General features: G+C 46.1%; 1 protein-coding gene across 1 annotated transcript in view; it reads left to right on the top strand.

Annotated features, from left to right (window-relative positions):
* anapc1 (anaphase promoting complex subunit 1) overlaps positions 1-22388 on the top strand; it is a 273616-nt gene that overhangs the window by 189675 nt on the left and 61553 nt on the right. The window contains exon 34 of the mRNA XM_069887679.1: positions 9026-9100. Coding sequence (XP_069743780.1) covers positions 9026-9100 — 75 coding nt within the window. The remainder of the gene's footprint in view (positions 1-9025; positions 9101-22388) is intronic.

The raw sequence follows: 22388 nt of genomic DNA, 5'->3' as shown, positions 1-22388 counted from the left end.
AGAAAGTGCACCAGCGGCTCTCTACCTTCTCAGAAGGTAACTCAGCATGTTCCCAATGACTCTTCCCAACTTTTATGCATGAATCATAGGAAGTATCCTGCCCGGATGCATCACCGCTTGGATCAGGAACTGCAACACCCAAGGCGCCAAGAAATTGCAGAGTTATGACCACAGCTCAGGCCATCACACAAAACTGCGTCTTCGCCACCAATTTTGTCTGTACTTCCCGCTGCCTCAGGAAAGCAGCCAACCTTTTCAAGAACTCTTCCCACCCTGGTCATACTCTCCTTCATCAGGCAGAAGATACATTTACTTGAAAGTACAAACCTCCCAATACAAGGACTGTTTCTTTCCTGCTGTTATCAGAGTCTTGAACAGACCTCTCATTGGTAAAATGATATTGTCCTTACACTGTTTTAACTGAGATTTTTTTTCTCTCTGCAACACTCTAGTCTGCACTCTTGCTTAGCGCAACGTCAGAATTAATGATGGGTTGACTTGCCATCTTGGTGCACATGACAAGAAACAATTGAATTCATTGTCTTGGTCGCAAACCATTCCAATTCTCATTTCCATTTGCACATTGGCCTGTCTGCCCTCTGCCTCCTCATCTGCCAGGGTGAGACCAAACACAAACTTGAAGAATAGCAGCTCACATTCTGTCCAGGTAGTCAACAACTCAATGGCATGAACACTGAATTCTCAATTTTCAGGTAACCTTCACCAACTCTGTTCCTTTCTCTGTCCTTCTAATCCAGCTTCTATCACACACAATTCTCTTTCCAACCACCCCGTGCCCCACCCTGCCCCATGTTACCCATTTTATTTCACCTCCCTCCCTACTCCATCTCCTCATCACCCACACACTCCCCCCACTGACTGTCCTATTCCCCTCCATCTACCCACCATCCCTCCTTTATTTGGTTCCATGCTTTCCTTTATTAGATTCCATAATCCTCACCCCTTTGTTACTTCCACTTCACCTCCCAGCCTGTTGCTATCACCACTCTTCTCTCCCTTTCCTGGCTCCATCTGCCAATCAAGCCCTCCTCAACTGAATCCATTGATTGGCTGCGAGCCCTTGCCTAATCACTCCCCCTCACCCCTTTATCCTGGCTATCTCCACTCTACTCTTTGAGTACACATGCAGGGCCTCAACTCAAAACGTCGACTGCCCATTTCCCTTCACAGTTTCTGCAAAACCTGCTGTATCTTTCAAGCAGATTATCTTCTGCCGCAGAATGTATCAACTCCAGTTAAAGAAACGAAATGTGGAATAGTACTGGTGCAGGGAGTTGTTGTATCTTCAAATTAAGTGAACAGGTAGAAATTTGAATGTTTAAAGTGCAACTGCAAGAGAGGAAAGAAAAATGGTGATTTGTTTTACCAACATGAACAAGGAAATAGCTTTAATGTGTACAAAATACAAGTTAAAGGTGAATGAATATGTGGAGATTTGAATGCCCCATTGTAAAATAAAAAAAACACGCAGAGAGTGGTGAGAGTGTGAAATGAGCTGCCAGCTGAAGTAGTGGACGCTGGCTTGAGGTTGACATTTATTGAAGAATTTGAATAGGGGGTATATATGATCCGGGTGCAGGTCAGTGGGACAGTGCAGAATAATAGTTTGGAGCAGACGAGATGTGCCAGTGGGCCTGTTTCTGTGCTGTAATGTTCTATGTTAACTTCTCTGACTTCATCCCTGTTACCTTCGTTCATTTATAGTTATAACCTTGAACGCTGTCTCAGGATCTGATCCTGGAATTAAATGGTGAGACCGCACTGCTTTCACTCCAAAACAGTTGCTCTTCTGAATTCCCTCAACTCTTTTGTGACGCACACCCACCCCCCCACCCCCCCCCCCCCCATCGAAGTCTTATATTTCCTTTCACCGCCTCCATTCTCACACCTATCCATGAATCCAGTCCCTGAGACCAGTGGCTAGTCAACCTAATCTCCAGCACATCTTTGGGAAGAAGCTGGAGACCCTGGGGAAAATCCATGCAGTCACAGGGAGAACATGCATGGGGCGAATTCCACACAGACAGCTCTGGAGTTCAGATGCTGAGGCCAACTGCTTTGTTTACAACATGTCTCTTGTCAAAACTGGCCACGGTTTGCAACTTGGGTCATTCCGACCCAGATTTGTCTGTCAAATAAACAGTCATGCTGTTGGAGCCTGCCATGTTTACGTCCAAGTGGTTCAAGCTAGGGGAAGTTGCATGGTAGAGACAGGAATCCAAAATGCTGTGTAAGATGTGATAATCTGTCCTTTTTCTTCTTTGGCATCTCTTTGATTCAGGGGGTTACATTACCTCCTTGGAGTTGTACAGTACAAGAATTTGCCCTTCAGCCCATTGTGTCGATCATGAAGCGCCTATCCATACTAATCCCATTCTTCAGTACTTCTCCCAGGATCTTCTATTCTTTGGCATTGAAATTGCTGAAGCTTTAAATGTTGTGAGGTGGGGGAAAGAGAAATGTTTATGGTAATCGGGGATCATATAGTTGGGGAATAGTCAAAGTTCCCCTTTGCAGGGATAGAGCATCCCAAAGGTTATGTTGCCTGCTTGGTGCCCGGGTTTGGGACATCTTATCTGTGTGGCGCACTGTGTGCAGTAAGCAGACGCAAAAACACAGAAAAGGCGGTACTACAAGCTTTAATCCATTAAAAGTCTTTACACCAGTTTCAGTCCCAATGGCTCCACGAGTGACTGGCCCAGGAAGGGGCTGGCTCAGGTTTACATTCCAGTCGGCTGATTGACAGCCGGCCAGGTGGAATCAGTCCCTTAGGTGGTCTTCATGCACGTACAGAGGTCACCCCCTGGAGTAGTCATATTACTACATTCACCCCTTTCTTAAAATAAGTCAAGGGGGTGGTGTGGAGTGGTGCCAGGTGGTATTTACAAGTTCAGGTGGTCCGGCGTGGCCGGGGCGGACGACAGTGTGGGTAGGGTGGTTTCTGTGTGTGGGGTGGGGGGGTGGCTGGGTGGGTCTGATCCACAAGGAGTGGGGCCCTCTGGTGAGGCGGAGAGAGGAGGTCGGCTCCTGAATCCTGAGTGGGCCAAGGGTACCCATGGTGGGAAGGTTAAACTGGGTACTCGTGATGTTGGGGAGGTGGGGCCCCTGCTGGTGCCAGATCCCTGGACAAAACAGTGACCTCACAGCCATTGGGGTATCTGATGTAGGCGTAGTTCTGGTTGGAATGGAGGAGGAGCACCTGCTCAACCAGTGGGTTAGATTTGTGGGCCCGAATGTGTTTGCGGAGGAGCACCAGACCCAGAGATGTGAGCCAAGTTGGGAGGGGAACGAGAATAGGAGCTCGTGAGGTGTCTGATTAGTACCTGTGCACAAGAGCGACCTAATGGCGTGGAGTGCGTCGGGGAGGGCCTCTTGCCAGTAGTCGATGGACCAGCCTTTGGACCTCAGGGCCAGGAGGACTGCCTTCCAAATCACCTCATTTTCGCCCTACACCTGCCTGTTGCCCCTCAGTCCGTAGCTAGTCGCGTGACTCATTGCAATACCTTGTGCTACCAGGTACTGGCGCAGTTCCTCACTAATGAAGCCAGACCCCCCAGTCACTGTGGATGAATGGCGGGTATCCAAACATGGTAAAGATCTGCATCAGCGCCTTGATAAGGGTGGCTGTGGAGGTATCAAGGCAAGGGATAATGAAGGGAAAACGGAAATAATAATCTACAACTGAGAAGAAGTAGACGTTCTTGTTCGCGGAAGGCAGGGGGCGCTTGAAGACGATACTGAGCCATTTGAAGGGCTGAGTGGCCTTCACTTTATGGGCCTGTGGTGGACAGAAGAACTGCAGTTTGCCTGCATGACTCGGTCATGGTCCAGACTTCCAGCACTTAATGAAGTGATACAGGCACAAGACACCCAGGTGGCAAAGGGTGTCGTTCAGCGCCTGCAGCTGTTCAGACTGCACATTAACACAGGTCCGGGACAGGGCATTGGGGGAGTCATTGAACTTGCCCCGGTCTGTACTGCATGTTGTAGCTGATGTGGCCAGCTTGACTCTCCAGCGCAAGATCTTGTCATTCTTGATCTTGCCATTGTGGATGGTACTGATCATGAAAGCCACTGTGCATTGGTCGGTGAGGAGGGCGAACCTCCTGCCTGCCGGGTAGTGGTGCCAATGGCGGACCTCTTCCACGATTGCCTGGGCCTCATTTTCAATGGCGGAGTGCCCGAGCTCTGAACCGTGGAGGGTCCTTGGTTGAGGGTGGCCGCAAGGGCCCCATTAGAGGCATTGCACTCCACCTGGAATGGGGTGTCTTCATCCACGGTAGGCATTGTGGCATTGGTGATGTCCTGCCTGATGTGAGCAAAAGCTGCTTGCGCCTCAGGGGTGAGGGTAAAGGTGGTGGCTTGGGCCAGTGGGTGGACCTTGTCTGATAAATGGGGGACCCACTGGGAGTAATAGGCGAAAAGCCCAAGGCACCTGCGGAGGGCCTTGAATGTGTTGGGGAGGGACAGCTCCATTATTGGATGGCTGCATTCTGGGTCAGCACCATTGACACCATGTTGCACAATGTACCCTAGGATGGCGAGGTGGGTGGTGCTGAACACATACTTCTCTTTGTTGTCCATGAGGGTCAGCTCCTCGGACGTCCGGGGAAATGTCTCCAGGTTGTCATTGTGGTCCTGCTGGTCTTGGCTGCAGATGGTGACATTGTCCAAGTATGGAAAGGTCACTCTTAGGTTGTGCCTGTCTACCATGCGGTGCATCTCCTGCTTAGTGACTCCAAAGGGAACTCAGTAGAACTGGTAGAGGCACCCGTCTGCCTCAAAAGTGGTATATGGTTTATTGCAGGCATGGATAGGGAGGTGGTGGTAGGCCGACTTTCGATCAATTGTCGAAAAGACCTTATAGTGGGCTATCAAGGTACGGGGTAGGTGTCCAGCTGTGTGTACTGGTTAATAGTCTGACTGATGACCATCCTCGGTTTGCTACCCCCCTTTTACCACCAGGACCTCGGCTCTCCAGGGGTTGGTGCTGGGGCCGATGATACCTTCTGCCAGAAGCCACCTCACTTCTGCCTTGATGAAGACCCTGTTGGCCGTGCAATAGCTCTTTCTCTTGGCAGCTATGGGCTTGCAGACTGCCATCAGGTAGTTGAAGAGGGATGGAGGGAGGTACCTGTAGTGTGGAGAGGCCGCAGGTGGATAATGGGCAGTCGCTGGGCTGTGTTCTGTGGAGTGTGAGTGGGAGGAGGGGCCCGCCGAAAGTGAGGGTGAGACTTTGGAGGTGGCACAGGAAGTCCAGCCCTTAGATGACTGAAGCACAGAGCTGGGGCATTACAAGGAGCCTGAACCCTCGGTATGTTTCCCCACCCACTGTCAGGTCTACTGAGCAGCGCCCGAGGGCCGTGATGGAGCGGTCCTGGTCAGTGAAGGCTATGGAAATGTTGATGGGATAGATTTTGAGCTTTCGTGTCCAGGCTACGTTTGGATACACGAAGCTATCAGTACTACCTGTATCAAACAGGCATTTTGTTACCTTCCCATTGACAGCGATGTCAATCATTGAGTGCCCAAGTCCATGGGAATGTCCCTTCTTAAGGTGGTGGACACTAGGACCATCTCAGGATCCGAGTTGTTGCTCCCTGATGGATGTGGTGAGTAACGGTCAGTGGCTTCCGTCCAAGGCGTGGGGTGCATCGGGTGGGCGATTGGGTATACACCCACGTTGACCATGTCATCCCGTCAATGTGGTGCGCGCTTTGCGGCACTCAGGGGCCAGCTGATCCAAGATGGCGGTGCCCTGTGGACGCATGTGGCGTCAGTGCGGTTGGATCACCCGATCAGCAGTGAAGCCAGAGATGACATCATCCGTGTGGGCAGGAGTGACATCTTAGGTGCGGGTGAAAGTCATCCGGAAGAAGATGGCAGAGCCTGGGGAGAGCACACTGTAGCGGTGTTGGCCAGTGGCTGGGCCAGAAGTGACATCGGCGGTGAGGGCGGAGTGGTGAGACAAGTAATGGCGTCACCCGGTCCTTGCACGTGGCGGCATTTGGGAGGGCGCCCAGCTGGTCACAGAGAGCCGCAGCGCACCTTAGCAAGGTGGCCTTTCTTACCACATCGGGAGCAATGCAAGTTCCTCACTGGACAGCCTTTTTTGGGAGTGCCTGTCTGACCCACACCAGGACCTACAGTACTTACAGGGGCGAGCTGCCCTGGAGGCTGCAATCGTCTCCTATGCGGTGGTCACCTGCATCGGCCAGGCAGGGGGTTGGGGGAGTCAGGCATCGAAAACTTCCGCATAATGTGCCGCAGCTTCCTGGGAGCGGACTACCTCCATTGTTCTGGTGAGTGAGGCAATGTTCTCTTCCAGCAGCTTCCGTCGGGTGCCCCTCAATCATAGCCCTCACATGCAGGCATCCCGGAGCAGTCGTTCCACTTCCCCTTCGGTCACCCCAGTTAGGGACGGGTGAGCTAACTCACACAGAGACCCCAGATGGGCATCTGCCGTCTCACGTGGTTGCAGCACCCTGTGCATGCTTTCCAGGATGGCCACCGAGGTTTATAGTTCGTGCCGTCTCTGATGGCTAGGAAAGCTCGTGGCCCAGCTTGGTGCGGAGTACCATGAGTCACTTCTGGTTCGTGTTGATCACCTCGGCCTGCGTCTGATCGATCACCTCAATCGCGTGCTTCCAGATCTCGAAGCGTGCCAGGGCATCTGGATGTTGAGAGTTGATTTCAGACTTCTGATAGTTAGAAACTTCTCCATCGTCTCTCTTTTAAAATTTTAATGGATTAAATTGTGGTGCACTGTGGTGCAGCAAGCAGACAAAAACATAGAAAAGACTGCACTGCAGGCTTTAATCCATTAAAAATCTGTACACCAGTTTCAGTCTCGATGGCTCCAGGAGTGACTGGCCCAAGAGGGGCCGGCTCAGGTTTATAACCAAGTCGGTTGATTGACATCCGGCCAGGTGGTCTTCCTGCAGGTACAGAGGTCGTCCCCTGCAGTAGGCTGGTGGTCTCATCACCACAAGCTGACCTGCAGAGGAATTTGCTGTGGGAGGGGAAAGATCTGGTTGTCGTGGTCCATGTGGGTACCAACAACGGAGGAAGAATCAGGAAAGATGTTCAGCTGAGGGAATTTAAGGACCTAGGGACTAAATTAAAAAGCAGGACCAAAAATGTGGCACTCTCTGGATTCCTACCTGAACTACGAGCAAATTGGCACAGGGTCCAGAAGATTCGAGAGCTTAAAGATTGGTGTGGGAGAAGTGGGTTTCAATTCTTGGGAAATTGGCACCAGTATTGGGGAAGAAAGCAAATGTTCAAAGGGGACCAGCTCCATCTGAACCATCATGGGGCCTGAATCCTAATGAATCACATAACTAGAACTGTGGACAGGGCTTTAAACTAAATAGTAGAGGGGTGTGCTCAATGGATCAGAGAGGGATGGATATAGTAAAAGAGAAGAGTGTGGATAAAGTAAAGCAAAAATTATAAAAAGAGAAAAATACGAGAAGAGTCAAGGGCAAAAGAGACAAAGGTTAGATTTTAAAAGCACAATGAGTATAAGGTTTCTTAATCTGAATGCCTGTTGTATTAAAAACAAGGTCAGTGAATTTGTGGCACAAATTAGTACAAAGGGCTTACCTCAGTTAATATATTTAAGATCAGGTTGGATAGATTTTTATGCAGTATAAAGGATTTAAGGAATATGGGGAAAAGGCAGGTAGGTGGAGATGAGCCCATCATCAGATCAGAATGGCGGAGCAGGCTTGATGGGCCGGATGGTCGACTCCTGCTCCCATTTCATATGTTCTTATGGGCGTACATGCCTCCACCATTATGTATTTCAAGATCCCTTGAAGTGAAAAACAAATTCCGAAGATCCTTCCTGTTCTTCCCTCGTGTCCTCTTGTTTTTCACAGCTCTACAAAGGGAAAAAGGTTCTCACTATTTGCCTTAGATGTGTCCCTCGCAACTTGGAATACCTCAACCATGATTTCCACCACCCACCCTGGAAAAGAAGCCCAGTCCATCCAGTCTCTCCTCACTCACGGCAGTATCCTAGTGAATATGTACCCGGATTGGAAATGATAATTCTCCATTATTCTCCATGGATGCTGCCTAACCAACCAAGTCCCTCTACCTCCTCCTTGTTTGCTCGAGGCCTGCTGTTCTTGTGTTTCCTATTGTCATTGAAAGGGGTGGATGTTTTCATCTGGTGGACATCAAGCCAGTGTCGCAGGAAAAACAAACAGATTTAAAACAGAGATGCAGAGGAATTTTCTTTCGCCAGAGAGTGGTGAACCCTGGAAATTTGCCACCAACGGCAGTTGTGGAGGCCAAGTCGTCGGGTGTATTTAAGGCAGAGATTGATAGGGACCCGAACAGTCTAAGTATCAAAGGTTATAAGGAGAAGGCAAGGGAATGGGCCGGAGTGGGAGAGTGGATCGCCTCATGATGGAATGGCAGAATGGATTTGGTGGGCCAAATGGCCTACTCCTGCTCTGATATCTTATGGTCTAAAATAATTAGCAAGGCTACAGCAAAAGCGATGGAATCAGAATAACAAAATGCATAGAAATGGTTGATTGACTGAATGACCAACACCTGTGGTGTAACAATTTTGGTATCCCCAAGAAAGCCTTTGACACCATGTGATGAATTGCAAGTTTTGTACACACTGCATCCATTGGCAAAGTCTAGTACAGATTCTCATCTATGAGGCACCAAAATCTCTTTGAAATTAGATTTGGTTATTTGTACTCTAGTTGTACGCTCTGCTACAAAATCTCAGCAGCTAAAACATTGTGAAGTACGTGAGGTGATTTGCAGGAGTCTTGACAGGCAAAAATTGACACCTAGCAATTTGAGGTAACTAATTGGTTTTATTACCTCCCAGAGAGAAGGGAGGAAATTAGCACATTGCCATCAGTAGGTCATAATGTAACATTGTTCATGGGAATGCAGGAGTTGTCATTCGATCAGATGGAAATACCACATTGTTTTGCTAAATATAATGTGTGTCTGATTCTTTCCTTAGACTTTGGCAAGAGGATTAATCATGTGGGATGAAATAAAGCCAAACCCAGCATGGATTAATAGCAACATACCCCCAGTAAGTACTTCTATTATTCAATATTATTTCAGTTCACTTCCACCTATTTTATTTAAGCTCCTTTTCAGGAGATTTTGATATTTCCTCAAATCTCCCCCATGGTGAACTCAGTAAAGGTTTCTTGTCTATAATTACACTTCAGAGTTCCTGTTGCAGCTACTTTTGATGCAAGGTACCAAAAACACCACGCATGTGAGATTTTGTGTTCAAAGGATGTTTTAGGTATTGATTAACCCTGATGCTGAAATAGCAACCACTTCTTATCCATTTGAAAGGATTGGGGTAAATAACACTTATATCTTTAAGAAGAGGTAAGTTACTTGAGCTGGATTTTGCATTGTTCTGCTTTTACAACTATGGAACTACAACGATGTGATAGTACAAATTGTATCAGGCATTGATCTGCTGAGTCGATAAATGATCAATTGTGGCATCCTGCACTATATCTACCTTTTGTATTTTCAGATAGTCCTCAACTTATGATGGGGTTGAGTTCCGGCATTCCCATTGTAAGCCAAAAAAGGGCAGTGTGGGGACTGACACGGGGCCGTTGGGAGAGAGTGGGGCAGTGGGATCAGTGCGGGGACTGACACGGAGACGTCGGGAGTGAGCTGGGCAGTGGGATCAGTGCGGGGACTGACACGGGGTCGTCTGGAGAGAGCGGGGCAGTGGGATCAGTGCGGGGACTGACATGGGGACGTCGGGAGAGAGCGGGGCAGTGGGATCAGTGCGGGGACTGACACGGGGACGTCGGGAGAGAGTGGGGCAGTGGGATCAGTGTGGGGACTGACACAGGGATGTCGGGAGAGAGCGGGGCAGTAGGATCAGTTTGGGGACTGATACAGCACTATTGAGAAATGCTAACCATCATAGCCGAGTCAAATTTCCAAAGTATAATACGGATTCGAACCATCGTAACTTTGAAAAATCGTAAGTCGGACCATCGTACATAGAACATTACAACACAGTACAGGGCCTTCAGCCCTCGATGATGTGCCGACCCATACATCCTAAAAAAAATCAAGGACTTTTTTTTGGAATTGGGCTTCACTAATGAAATCATTATTTTTGTATACCTTTCTGAAAGAGGAAGTAAAATATGAAAGTCTTCAGATGCTGTGATTGTAGTAAAAACACACAGAAATGCTGGAGGAACTCAGCCAGTCTTGCAGTGTCCATCGGAGGTAAAGCTATTTCTGATGTTTTGGCCTGAGCCTTTCTTCAAGGAAAGAGGTAATGACCTACCTTGAGCCATTCCAATCGCTATAGTGAAGGTACTCTCAAGGGAGTGTTGGGTGGAACCTCCTGGCAATGAAGAAGGTCCAGTGAAATATTTCCATCTCAGGATGGAGTGGGACCTGGAGGGAACAAATATTTAGAGCATGTTGAATGGGATATCAGTCAAGCTAAACTCACGCCTCCAGGTTCACGAACAGTTTTTTGAGTGAAGTTGGAGTTGCACTCATCTAGAGGCAAGGAGAGTATTCCATTGTCCTCTTAACTTGGGCTTTTTAAATGATGGAAAGGAATGAAACAACAAAGAACATCCGATAGCTGTGGCAGGGCCGAAATGACATAACCTGTCCCAAAACCAAATCTGGTGCAGGCAGTAAGAGATGGCAAAGCTTCACTCCCAGAGGAACTCAATGCCCGATTTGACCATAGGATAGGATCATCAAGGAATGTTGGAGACCCTCCACTCCCCCATGTCCCCTGATGATCCTCTCCTGTCTGTATCTGAGGGTGACGTGCATGGTGGCTTCAGGAGAATGAATCTGAGGAAAGCATCTGGTCCAGATAGAGAACTTGACCAAGAATTAAATATCTGTGTGTTGACCAACTTACCAATGTATTCACGGATATCTTCAACATCTCATTCCAGCAGGGTGTGGTACCCACCTGTTTCAAACAGGTGTTGATGATACTGGTGCCCAAGAAGAGTGCAGTGACCTGCCTTAATGACTATTGACCAGTAGCACTTTTGTCAACAGTGATGAAGTGGTCTACAGCGGATGCCATCTCACTAGCTTTACAAAGCCCTGGAACATCTGGACATCAAAGATACATTCATCAGGATGCTCTTTATCGACTTAAATGGTGTTTGACAATTAACAGCATCATCCCCTCAAAACTGATCAGCAAACTTCAAGACCTGCGACTCAACACCCCACGGTCTATATTGGATCATGGATTTCCTCACGCCTAGACCACAATTAATGAGGATTGGGAAGAACATCTCCTCCACAATCTCCCATCAGAACCAGGGCTGCATTCTTCGCCTCTGCTCTATTCACTTTACACCTACGACTGTGTGGCTCAGTACGACAATAACACCATCTGCAAATTTGGAGATGATACCACGGTAGTGGGTTGTATAAAGAAAGGTGATAAGTCAGCATACAGGAGGAAGACTGAAAGCTTGGCCGAATGGTGCACCAACAACCTTGCACGCAATGTCACCAAAACCAAGGAACTGATCGTTAACTTCAGGAACGAAAACCAGAGGTACAAGGTCAAGTGATCATTGAGGGATCAGTGGTGGAGAGGGTGAGCAAATTTCAATTTTCAGGAGTCACTATCTGGGAGGATCTGTCCTTGACCCAATACACCAATGGCATAGTGAAGAAAATACGTCAGTGCGTCCACTTTCTCAGGAGTTTGCAGAGGTTTGGTATGACCAGAAACCTTGGCAAATTTCTACAGAGATGTGGTGGAAAGAGTGCTGACTGGCTGCATCACAGTCTGGTATGGGGACACCATTACCCCTGACTATAAGACCCTCCAAAAGGTAGTGGACACAGCCTAGGACATCACAGGTAAAAACCCTCACCACTACAGGAAATGCTGCTGTCAGAGGGCAGCAGCAATCATCAAGGATCCACACCACTCGGCACACTCACTGTTCTCATTGCCGCAATCGGCAAAGACTCACGCCACCAGGTTCATGAACAGCTACTCCCCCTCCACCATCAGACTCCTCAACAACAAAGTCAATAGGGACTCATTTAAGGACTCTTACTTGTGCACTTTATTGATTTTTTAAAAATTCTCTTTGCATTGCATAGTCAGTTTGCTTACATTCATTGTCTTTTTACAGTTCTTTATTTGTTTACATGTGTAATTCCCCCTTGCCCTCAGGAAAAATGAAATCAGGGAGTTTCAGGAAACATCATGGGAGAGCGAAAGAGATTAATTAACATAAAACATTACAGCACCGTTCAGGGCCTTCAGCCAACATTGTTGTGCCGACCTACATATACCTACCAAAAAAAACCTAAACCTTTCCAACTTCATAACCCCCTATTTTTCTTTCAACTATGTACCTAAGAGCCACTTAAATGCCCCTATTGTTCCAGCTTTCAATACCACCCGTGCCAATGCATTCCAGGCACCTACAATTCTCCTGTTTCAAAAGAAACTTACCCCTGATGTCTCCCCAAAACCTTCCTCCCTTTAATTTGTACAGAAGCCCTCTGGTGTTTACTTCTGCCCTCGGAAAAGGTGTTGGCTGTCCACCTTATCTATGTCTCTCATAATCTTGAAGACCTCTGTTAAGTCACCTGTCATCCTTCTTTGCTCCAAAGAGAAAAGCCCTTACTCTGCTAGCCTTGCCTCATGTTTTCCAATCCAGGCAACATTCTGGTAAATCCTCTCTGCACCCTCTCCATAGCTTCCCCATACTTCCTGTAATGAGTTAACCAGAACCAAACACAATATTCCAATTTAACATTTCATCCTGAAGACATTTCATCCGAATCAATTCATTAATATCTGCTTTTCCAGACAGAATATTGCCAGCTTCGGCTCATGTTGGCTCTCCTGTGACTTGAGTGATAGTCCAGAGCAGAGATTCTGCAAATGTTACTGAAAGATGCAACCGTGACAGGACCAATGGAGTTTCTTGCTCCAATTTTCTCTTTATTTTACTGCCTTCAACTATACATCGTCATGTGTGAAACCATTTTGTTTTGCAGTTAAAGTATGTTGTCCATCTGAGATGCCTTTGCGGTTTATTTCAGTGTTGCCCACAAACGTTTGAGTTGTCATTCAGTAAATGATGATGGACAGTGTGTTTAGATGTTACATTCGAAACCAGAGATTTCTTTGATGATATAAACTGCAACTCTGCTTTTGCAATATGCACTCAAGGTTCTTAACAACTGACTGTTACAACAAATGCTTTCACTATTAGTTGAAGATGAACTGAGAGAATATTTCTGTTGTCACCTCAGTAAAATATTGATATAATTTTTCCTCATTCATTGTTGCCTTGATGTTCATTTGCTTCAATGGCCACATTTCTTTGCACTAAATTTGGCAGAGCAATTACTTCTTGACTATTGATGGTGCTCAACTCTTAGTGAAACTTGTACAATCCAGATTCCTTCGAAATCTCCTTAACTCATCAAGTACATTCCTTGGAAGCTCTCATGAGGCATCTGGGATCTTTTACTGCATTGAAGACACAACAAAGATACAAGTTGTTCATTTAACCTGACTTTGGGTGGTCCTTCAGGCAGAGCTGAATGATGTGTCTGGGAAACCATCAGATCCATAAGATACCGTATATGCTGGCATACAATGTGACTCGAGTATGAGACGACCCCTGAATTTCCACCTAATATGTAGGTTTTGAGCAATACTTGCTGTTTAAAGACTACCCCAAGTCTGCCACTTAGCACTGACCAGTGGAGTATATTTAATATACTAACTCACAATATTTTAAAAGCAAATTACCTAGTAAAGGTTTAAATTTTATAAGCATATTTCAAAATAAACCACCATCAGCTCCTTCAACAGGCTGTTTAAAGCCTGTACAGAGCCGATGGCAGTCAGGCTGGGCAGATGGACACCGTGGGGGAGTGCTGAGACTTTGCTGTTCAGGTTCGGATTTTAAACTTGGCGAATAAGACAGCCCTGGTTTTGAGGTGACATTTTTAACATTCAAGACCGTCTTATACACTGGCATATATGGTATCCAGCTGTTTGCAGATATAGCAGATGTCTGTTGCACCACAGCTCATCAACACAAGATCGGGACCCTCTGCAAACCAGCCCCATTGTATAACATGCCATCTGATCACAAAAATAAAGATTCACAGCAAAGTCCAGAAAAAGTAGATCACGTCACATATCTTGGAAGCAAACCTCCACAAAGACCGACATCCATGATGAAATTCACCACAGGCTTCAACATCCCAGCACAGCCTTAGGTCAGTGGAGAAAAAACATTTGAAGATCAAGACCTTATGTGTGGTACAAAACTCATGGTCTATTTGGCAGCAGTGATCCAGAAAGTCATAGAGGTTTAGAATCAGAACCCAGTTAATTGTCCTCAATGTGTCCGTTCAGAAATCTGCTGGCAGATTTTGAAGCTGTTTCTGTGGTATTGGATATTTGTCCTCAGGCTCCTGTACCTCCTTCCTGATGATAGCAGTGAGAAGAAGGCATGGCTTGAGTGCTGAGGGTACTTGATGATAAGGGCTGCTTTCTTGAGACACCGCCTCTTAATGAAGAGAAGACTAATGTCCATGATGGCGGTGCAGGCCGAATGTACAACTCTCTTTAGCCTTTTTTCTGTCCTGTTCATTGGCATCACCATACCAGTCAGAATGCTCTCCATCAGCATCTGGAAGACTTATAACATGGAAATAAGCCCTTCAGCCCAATTTGTCCCTGACAGCTAAGTTTGCTTCCTAAGCTAGTCCCATTCGACTTGCACTCCCCTGAATCTTGCCTATCCATGTATCTGCCTAAATTTATTTTTAGACATCCATCTTTATTGTCTAGGAAGGATCCAGATCAATTAGAAAAGTGGCCCAAGGAGCAGCAAATGAAATTTAACTCTGACAAGTGCAAAGTATTGCACTTTGGAAGGTCAAACCAGGTTGGGAGTTACACAGTCAATGGCGGGGCCTTGGCAAATATTGTAGTTCAGAGAGACAGAGGGGTACCAGAGCATATTTCCTTGAAAATGGCAACTCAGGTGCCCAGGGTGGTGCAGAAGGTACTTAGTACTTTTGCCTTCATCAGGCAGTGTATTGAGTACAAAAGTTGGGACCTCATGATTTAGCTGCACTGCAGAGATCACATTTAGAGGACCATGTGCTGTTCAGGTTGCCCAACTATTAGAAGGACATCAACGTGTAGGGATGCGGAGGCAATACACAAGGATGCTGCCAGAACTAGAGGACTTGAGTTGTTGTAGGCTCGGTCTTAATTCCCCAGAGCATAAGAGGCTTAGGAATGACCTTGTAGAGGTTTATAAAATCATGAGGGATGCAGGTAAAGTGAATGCTCTCAGTTTTTTTTTACCCAGGGTAGAGAATTCAAGAACTGGAGGGTGTGGATTTAAGATAAGAGGGGAGAGATTTAAGAGGGACCTAAGGCACAACTTTTTCACTCAGAGGGTGGTCCATATCTGGACTGACCTGCCACAGGAAACTAGAACCGGGTACAATTTTGACAAACAAAGGACATTTGGACAGTTACATGGATAGAAAGAGCTTCAAGGGATAGGAAGCTCATGCAGGCAAATGAGACTATCCCAGAATGCCAACTTGCTGGCATTGACGAGTTGGGCTGAATGGCCTGTTTCCTGGTGCATAACTCTGTCAAGGCTGTCAAAATGAGAAGCTGTTTTGTGTTTCTTTTCTGCACTTTTTGTCCTGGTGATCTGGGCTCCTCTGGGTGTTTATATAAATAATATAAATATCTCTCTGTGGGTGGCAAGTTCTGCAATTCATATAATTTCTGTAAATCCATTGGTCTACACTGATGTGGTGTAAATACTATGCATCAATAATTTGGAATTGCTCCAAATGTGCTTCATTTCAAACTGCTCGAAGCTTCTCTGCACTCTCATCCAGCCCTCTTATTCTAATCCCTTTAATCATTTCATTGTTTATGACTTCATCTTGAAATGTCAAGGACCTGTAGCTCTTTACCTCACCGCTCTTTCTGATGCTTCGAAAAACTCCTTAAATCTATGATCAAGGTTTTGGATTTGAGTCAGAAATTTGTATTTCTTTGTTCCATTTTGAGATCAGCGAGGCCAGCATTTGTTGGTCCTTGTGTTGCTCCCATGGATAAGTTTGGGCGAATTTAAACAAGAGAAGGTCTGCAGATGCAGTGATTGTGGTCCAAGTGCACAAAAATGCTCAAAAAACTCAGCAAGCCATGCAGCATTCTTTTTTTTTTTTTTAAATTTTTCACACCATAAATCACATTAGCCATGATATACACTATTTCTTTTTCACACATATACAGTGACTTTTTCTCCCCCCCCCCTTTCCTCCCAAACCACCCCCCCACCCCCCCCTCTCATCCATTTTAGGTATACAATCTAGGTTGCATTAAGCCAGTCAGACAATGTTGTCATTCAACAAAATTACACCCGAAATTCTACTGAGTCCATTCTTTTCTTTCCTTCTCCTTCCATCAACTTAGGTAATGTTTGTCCCCAGTAGGTTTTCGCTATTGTATTTAATGTAAGGCTCCTATACTTGTTCGAATATTTCAATATTATTTCTTAACCAATATGTTATTTTTTCTAATGGAATACATTTATTCATTTAAATTTGGTAGTTTCTTCCTTTTAATTTGGTTATGTATTCCATTAATATTTAAAGACATATAGTTCAGCGTAGCCCTTTTATATTTTGTTTATCTTCTCTTTCCGTTTTTCCATCATTACCTTTCCTCCTTTTCCATTTCTGTTTTCTTATTTTCAACTCTTTATAAGACAACATTCCTACAACATCTAACATTTTCCTTATTCTCCTATTTCTATCTTATTTATCCCCAATCTCCCCTTCACCTCCTGAGTTGGCCATGCAGCATTCTTTACGTTTTTCTCCCCCCTCACGGAGAATTTGCAGTGGAGTAGCTGAATGGAGTTAAACGAGAAAGTCTACAGATGCAGTGATTCTAATTCAATACATAAAAGTGCTGGAAATATTCAGCATGTTATTTTGGGTGGACAGTTTCAGGACCTGGATGCAGAGGCAATGAGGGATGACCAATGCCTATCCATAAGAGCATAAGATATAGGAGCAGAAATAGACCCTTCGAGTCTGCCCCGCCATTTAATCATGAGCTAGTCCATTCCCCCCCCTCAGCCCCACTGCCCGGCCTTCTCCCCATAACCTTTGATGCCCTGGGTAATCAAAAACCTATCAATCTCTCCCTTAAATGACCTGGCCTCCACAACTTCCTATGACAACAATTTCCACAGATTTGCCACCCTCTGGCTGAAGAAGTCCCTCCACATCTTTGTTCTTAGCAGATGCCCTTCAATCTTGTCCAAGACTCTTCCACCATGGGAAACACCCTTTCACCATCTGCTCTGTTCATGCCATTCAATATTTGAAATTTTTCAATAAGATGCCCCCTCCCCATTCTTCTAAATTTCAATGAATAAAAGGCCAAGAGCTTCCAAATGCTCCTCTTATGATCACCTTCTCATCCTGGTGAAACTCCTTTCTACCCAGTACATCCTTTCTTAAATGAGGATCCCAAAACTGCTCACAATACTCCAAGTGAGGTCTCACCAGTGCCTTATTAAGCCTCGATTAAGGCAATTAAGCCTTAATCGCAAAAAGTTAGGTTGCAGGTGCAGCAGGTTATTAAGAAGGCAAATGGAATGTTGGCCTTCATCGCTAGAGGAATTGAATTCAGGAGTAGGGAGGTAATGTTGCAACTGTATAAGGTACTGGTGAGACCGCACCTGGAGTACTGTGTCCAGCTCTGGTCTCCATATTTGAGGAAGGATATACTGGCTTTGGAGACGGTCCAGAGGAGGTTTACTAGGTTGATCCCTGGGATGAAGGGGTTAACTTATGATGAAAGATTAAATCGTCTAGGATTGTATTCGCTCGAGTTCAGAAGAATGAGAGGAGATCTTATAGAAACATATAGGATTATGAAGGGTATGGATAGGATAGATGTAGGAAGGTTTTTTGAGCTGGCCGGGGAAACTAAAACGAGAGGGCACAGTCTCAAGATTCAGGGGAGTAGACTGAGGACAGAGATGAGGAAAAATAGTTTTTCCCAGAGAGTAGTGAATGTTTGGAATTTTCTAACCAGGGAAGTGGTTGAGGCTGCCTCATTAAACATATTTAAAATTTGGTGAGAAAAATTTTTACATGATAGAGGAATTAGGGGATATGGGGGGAAGGCAGGTAGGTGGAGTTAGGTCATAAATTAGATCAGCCATGATCGTATTGAATGGCGGAGCAGGCTCGATGGGCCATTTTTGGCCTACTGTTCCTATGTTCCTAATAACATTCCTGTTCTTGCATGCTTGGACATATGTCAGAGATCACCTGTATACTCAAGTAAATGTCAAATTTTTTTCAGGTCAAACAGAAAGGGGTGGATGGTCGACTTTTACCAGGTTAAATTTTTGACCTCATAAGTACCTGTGTTGTTTTCAAGGCACCGGGAGCTCGGATGGCTGGGGCCAAGTGGTATGTCCGCGGTTGGGGCATTGGGAGCTCGAATGGTCTGACAGCTAGGGCCTAAGAGAGAGTCTGTGGCTGGAGCGTCAGGAGCTCGGATGGGTGGGCAGCTGGGGCAAGGATCGTGGTTGGGACCTCAGATGAGTGTACTGCTGAGGTGTCAGAAAATCGGATGGGCGGTCTGCCAGTGCAAGGATTCATGATTGGGAACTCGGAGGGGCTGGAGCCTGGGCATTGGGAGCTCCAGTTGGCGGGTTGCCTGGGCGAGGGTCCACCATCGGGGCATCACGAGATCCGGTGGGCGGGCAGCCGGGACGAAGATCTGCTGTCGGGGTGTCAAGAGGTTGGGGGGGGGGGGGTGTTAAATTTTACATGGATCATACAAAAACACCTGATTTTTGGGCCAAAAAGTGAGTGGGGGGAGGGGTTGATGATGATACGCGGTATCAACAATTACACAGATATATATGGTAGGTGGTGGGAAGACCTTGGAATATGGGGCAACGAGACACTGACCTCAGGATATCCAATCTCTATCATCCACATAATCAACGTTTAGTTTCTGGTTAATGGTGAAACATTTCTCGTTGCTAACTTTGCAGGTCCAGGTCAAAGAACAGTTTCTTTCCAATGGCTTTGAGGCTCTTGAACCTCGTTTTATTAAACTCAATCACGGAGTACTCTGGCACCATAAGGGGACTGTCTGCAATATCTTTTTCTTGGACTATGCCAATTGTGTATATTATCCATGGATCTTTTGTATCCATTACCTATTTTCAATCCCGTTTAATGCTTTTCAATTTAATTGAATGCAAACTATTGTAGTTTAAAGTACCCTGTCCAGCTGTAGCAAGCAAGAATTTCAGTGCATACAATATCTGTATATGACAATAAACTCATTACTATTGAGAGTGGTGAACACAATGTTGGTAATGCCATTGAATATCATGATTGGAGATAAGGGTTGTTTGGCGCATTACATGTGAGAATGTCGCACGGCCAGATATTGGCCCGTCCAGATATTGTGTATCGGCCCGGGCTGCTTCTTTTGCTGAGGAGTTGTGAAACATTTCTTCTGATGTTCTGATGCAAAGAAGGCTGTTGATTAGGCAGCTGCAATGGTTGGGCCTAGGGCACTGCCCTGAGGGACTCGTGCAATGGTATTTTGAGGCTAGGATGATTGACCTCCAGCAAGCACAGACATCTTCCTTTAGGTGATGCATGACCCCCATCTCTTAGGGTGCTTTAATGGTCATTAACTCCAAGAGGAGTCCTGAGGCTGCCCTCTGTCAAAATCTATCTTGAAGTCAAAGGGCGGCATGGTTAGGGCAGATGTTGTGCTGGAGAGGTCTTCTGAAACATAGACTCCCAGCATCCTGACCCTCTCAACATTCATCCCATCAATATGGACATGTATGTGGTTCCTTAGCCTCTCCTTCCTGAAATCAACTCCAAGTTCCTTGGTCTTGGTGACTTTAAGAGCAAGATTGTTGTTCTGGCACCACCCAACCTAGTTCTCTATCCTCCATCATGTTTTCTGATCCATCATTTCCAGTTATTCAGCTAACAATGATGGCGTCATCAGCAAATTTGTAGACTAAGTTGGAGCTGAACTTGGCTGCTCAGTTATGGATGTGCAGGAACTAGATGGGGGGGGGGGGGGGGAACTAGACACATAGCTTTGGGGTGCCACTGTGTTGATGGTCAGCGTAAAAGAGGTGATATTGCTGATTCACACTGTTTGGGATCGGCTGTTGAGAACGTCGAGGATCCAACGGCAGAGGGATGGGCAGAGGCCTAGATCCTTCAGCTTGGTGATCAGGTTTGAATGTTTGATGGCATTGAACAGTGAACAACATCCTGACATCGGTGTTACTCTGAGTCTGGGTGATCTAATGTAGAGTGGAGGACCAGCGAGCTGGCCTCTGCCTTTGACCTGTCGTGCGATAGGTGAACGGAAGTGGATCCAGGTCTTTCCTGAGATGGGAGTTGATTTGCTCCATAACCATCCTCTCAAAGTGCTTCACCCCGATAGACTTCATTGACACCAGCCGATAGTCGTTGAGGCAGGTCGCTTGCTTTTCTTTGACACCAGTATGCCCTGTTGAAGGGGAGTTCTGACCATTGTCACGAGAGGTTGAAAATTTTTGTTTAAAAACTCCAGCCAGTGATTCCCACAGGTGATAAGGACATGGTCGTGTTCACTGCCTGGATTCATCCTCCTGAAGTTTCTGTTTACCTCAGAGACTGGGAGCACAGTCACCATGGTCTGTTGACAGTGGCAAAGGTTATTCATTGTTCTCCATTTTGAAGTGCATGTAAGGCATTGAACACATCTGGAAAAGATGTATCACAGTTAATGAAACTTCCCTTGTTTCGCCTTGTTGGATGTAATGGTGTGCAAGCCCTGACACATCTGTCTGAGATTGCACCTTAATCCAGAATTATCCCTTTGCACTGGTGATGGTCTTTCGGAGGCTGCACCTGGTCTTTTTATATGTTTCTGAATCTCCAGTACTAAATGCCACAAATCTGGTCTTCAGTTGTTTGTGGGTCCCTTGGTTCATCCATGGTTTCTGATCAGGATTCATGGGGATAGTCTTGGTCGTAACACACTCATTCATGGATTTCCTGATAAAGTTGGTGACCAATGTAGCATATTCATTCACCCAACTGCAGACACTCACGAAGCTGTTCTTCTGCCTCCCCTGAACATCTCTGGGCAGCCTTCACTGCTGGTTCCGTGGAAGAAGGCAGGTTCAAGAACCTGTTAATACTCTTCTTGAACCTGGAGGTGCCGGAGTTCACGCTTCTGTACCTTCTGTCTGAAAGGTAGCAGAGAAAAGCGATTGTTACCAGATTAATAAGGATTTTTTATGATGTCTGCTTTCCTGAAGCAGCGTCTCATCGAGATGTCTTCAATGAACTCATGATGGGCTTGGTTAGGTTTGCCACTTCCTGCTACCTTCTGTGTTCCTGTGCTCCTGAGTTTCCAAACCAGTGCAAAGGGATAATTCTGGATCAAGCTGCAGTGTTCTTTGCACAGTGAACCTGCAGAGCTTCAAATTGAGTATTCGACAGCATGCTCTGAAATTAAAAATATCGGTGTGCCTTATTGGTTGCCACAATGTGCTGGCCCAAGAAGAGGCCCTCTGATATGAGGACACCAGGGAACCTTGTGTGATTAACCCTCTTCCCCGCCATCCTGCCACTGAAGACAGGTGCATGGTCCTTAGGCCTCCCCTTATTATAGTTCACAGTAAGCTCCAAGGGCACTGAGGAGTATGGTAGAACAGAGGGATCTGGGAATACAGATATGCAATTCTCTTGAGAGTGGTGTCATAGGTAGATAGGGTTGTAAAGAGAGCTTTTGGCATTTCTTTTAGACATGAAGCACAGTAATAGACCATTTCGGCCCACATGTCCATGCTGCCCAATTTACACCCAATCACCCTACACCCTGGTATGTTTCAAATGATGGGAGGAAACCAGAGCACTTGGGGAAAATCCATGCAGACACATGGAAAACATACAAACACCTTCCAGACAGCGCAAGATTCGAACCCCGGTCCCGATTGCTGGCACTGTAAGAGCATTGTGCTAACTGGTACACCAACTGTGCCACCCTGATATTGGCCTTCGTTAATCAAAGTATTGATTATAGGAGTTGGGATGTTATGGTAAAGTTATACAAGGCATTGGTGAGGCCATATTTGGAGTATAGTGTGCAGTTTTGGAATCCAAACTACAGGAAAGATATGAATAAAATTGATAGAGAACAGAGAAGATTTACTAAAATGTTACCAGGAGGTGAGTTACTGGCAAGG

The sequence above is a fragment of the Narcine bancroftii genome, chromosome 6 (assembly GCF_036971445.1).
Source record: "Narcine bancroftii isolate sNarBan1 chromosome 6, sNarBan1.hap1, whole genome shotgun sequence".
Classification (NCBI taxonomy): domain Eukaryota; kingdom Metazoa; phylum Chordata; class Chondrichthyes; order Torpediniformes; family Narcinidae; genus Narcine; species Narcine bancroftii.
This window is presented reverse-complemented; position numbering and strand designations above follow the sequence as displayed.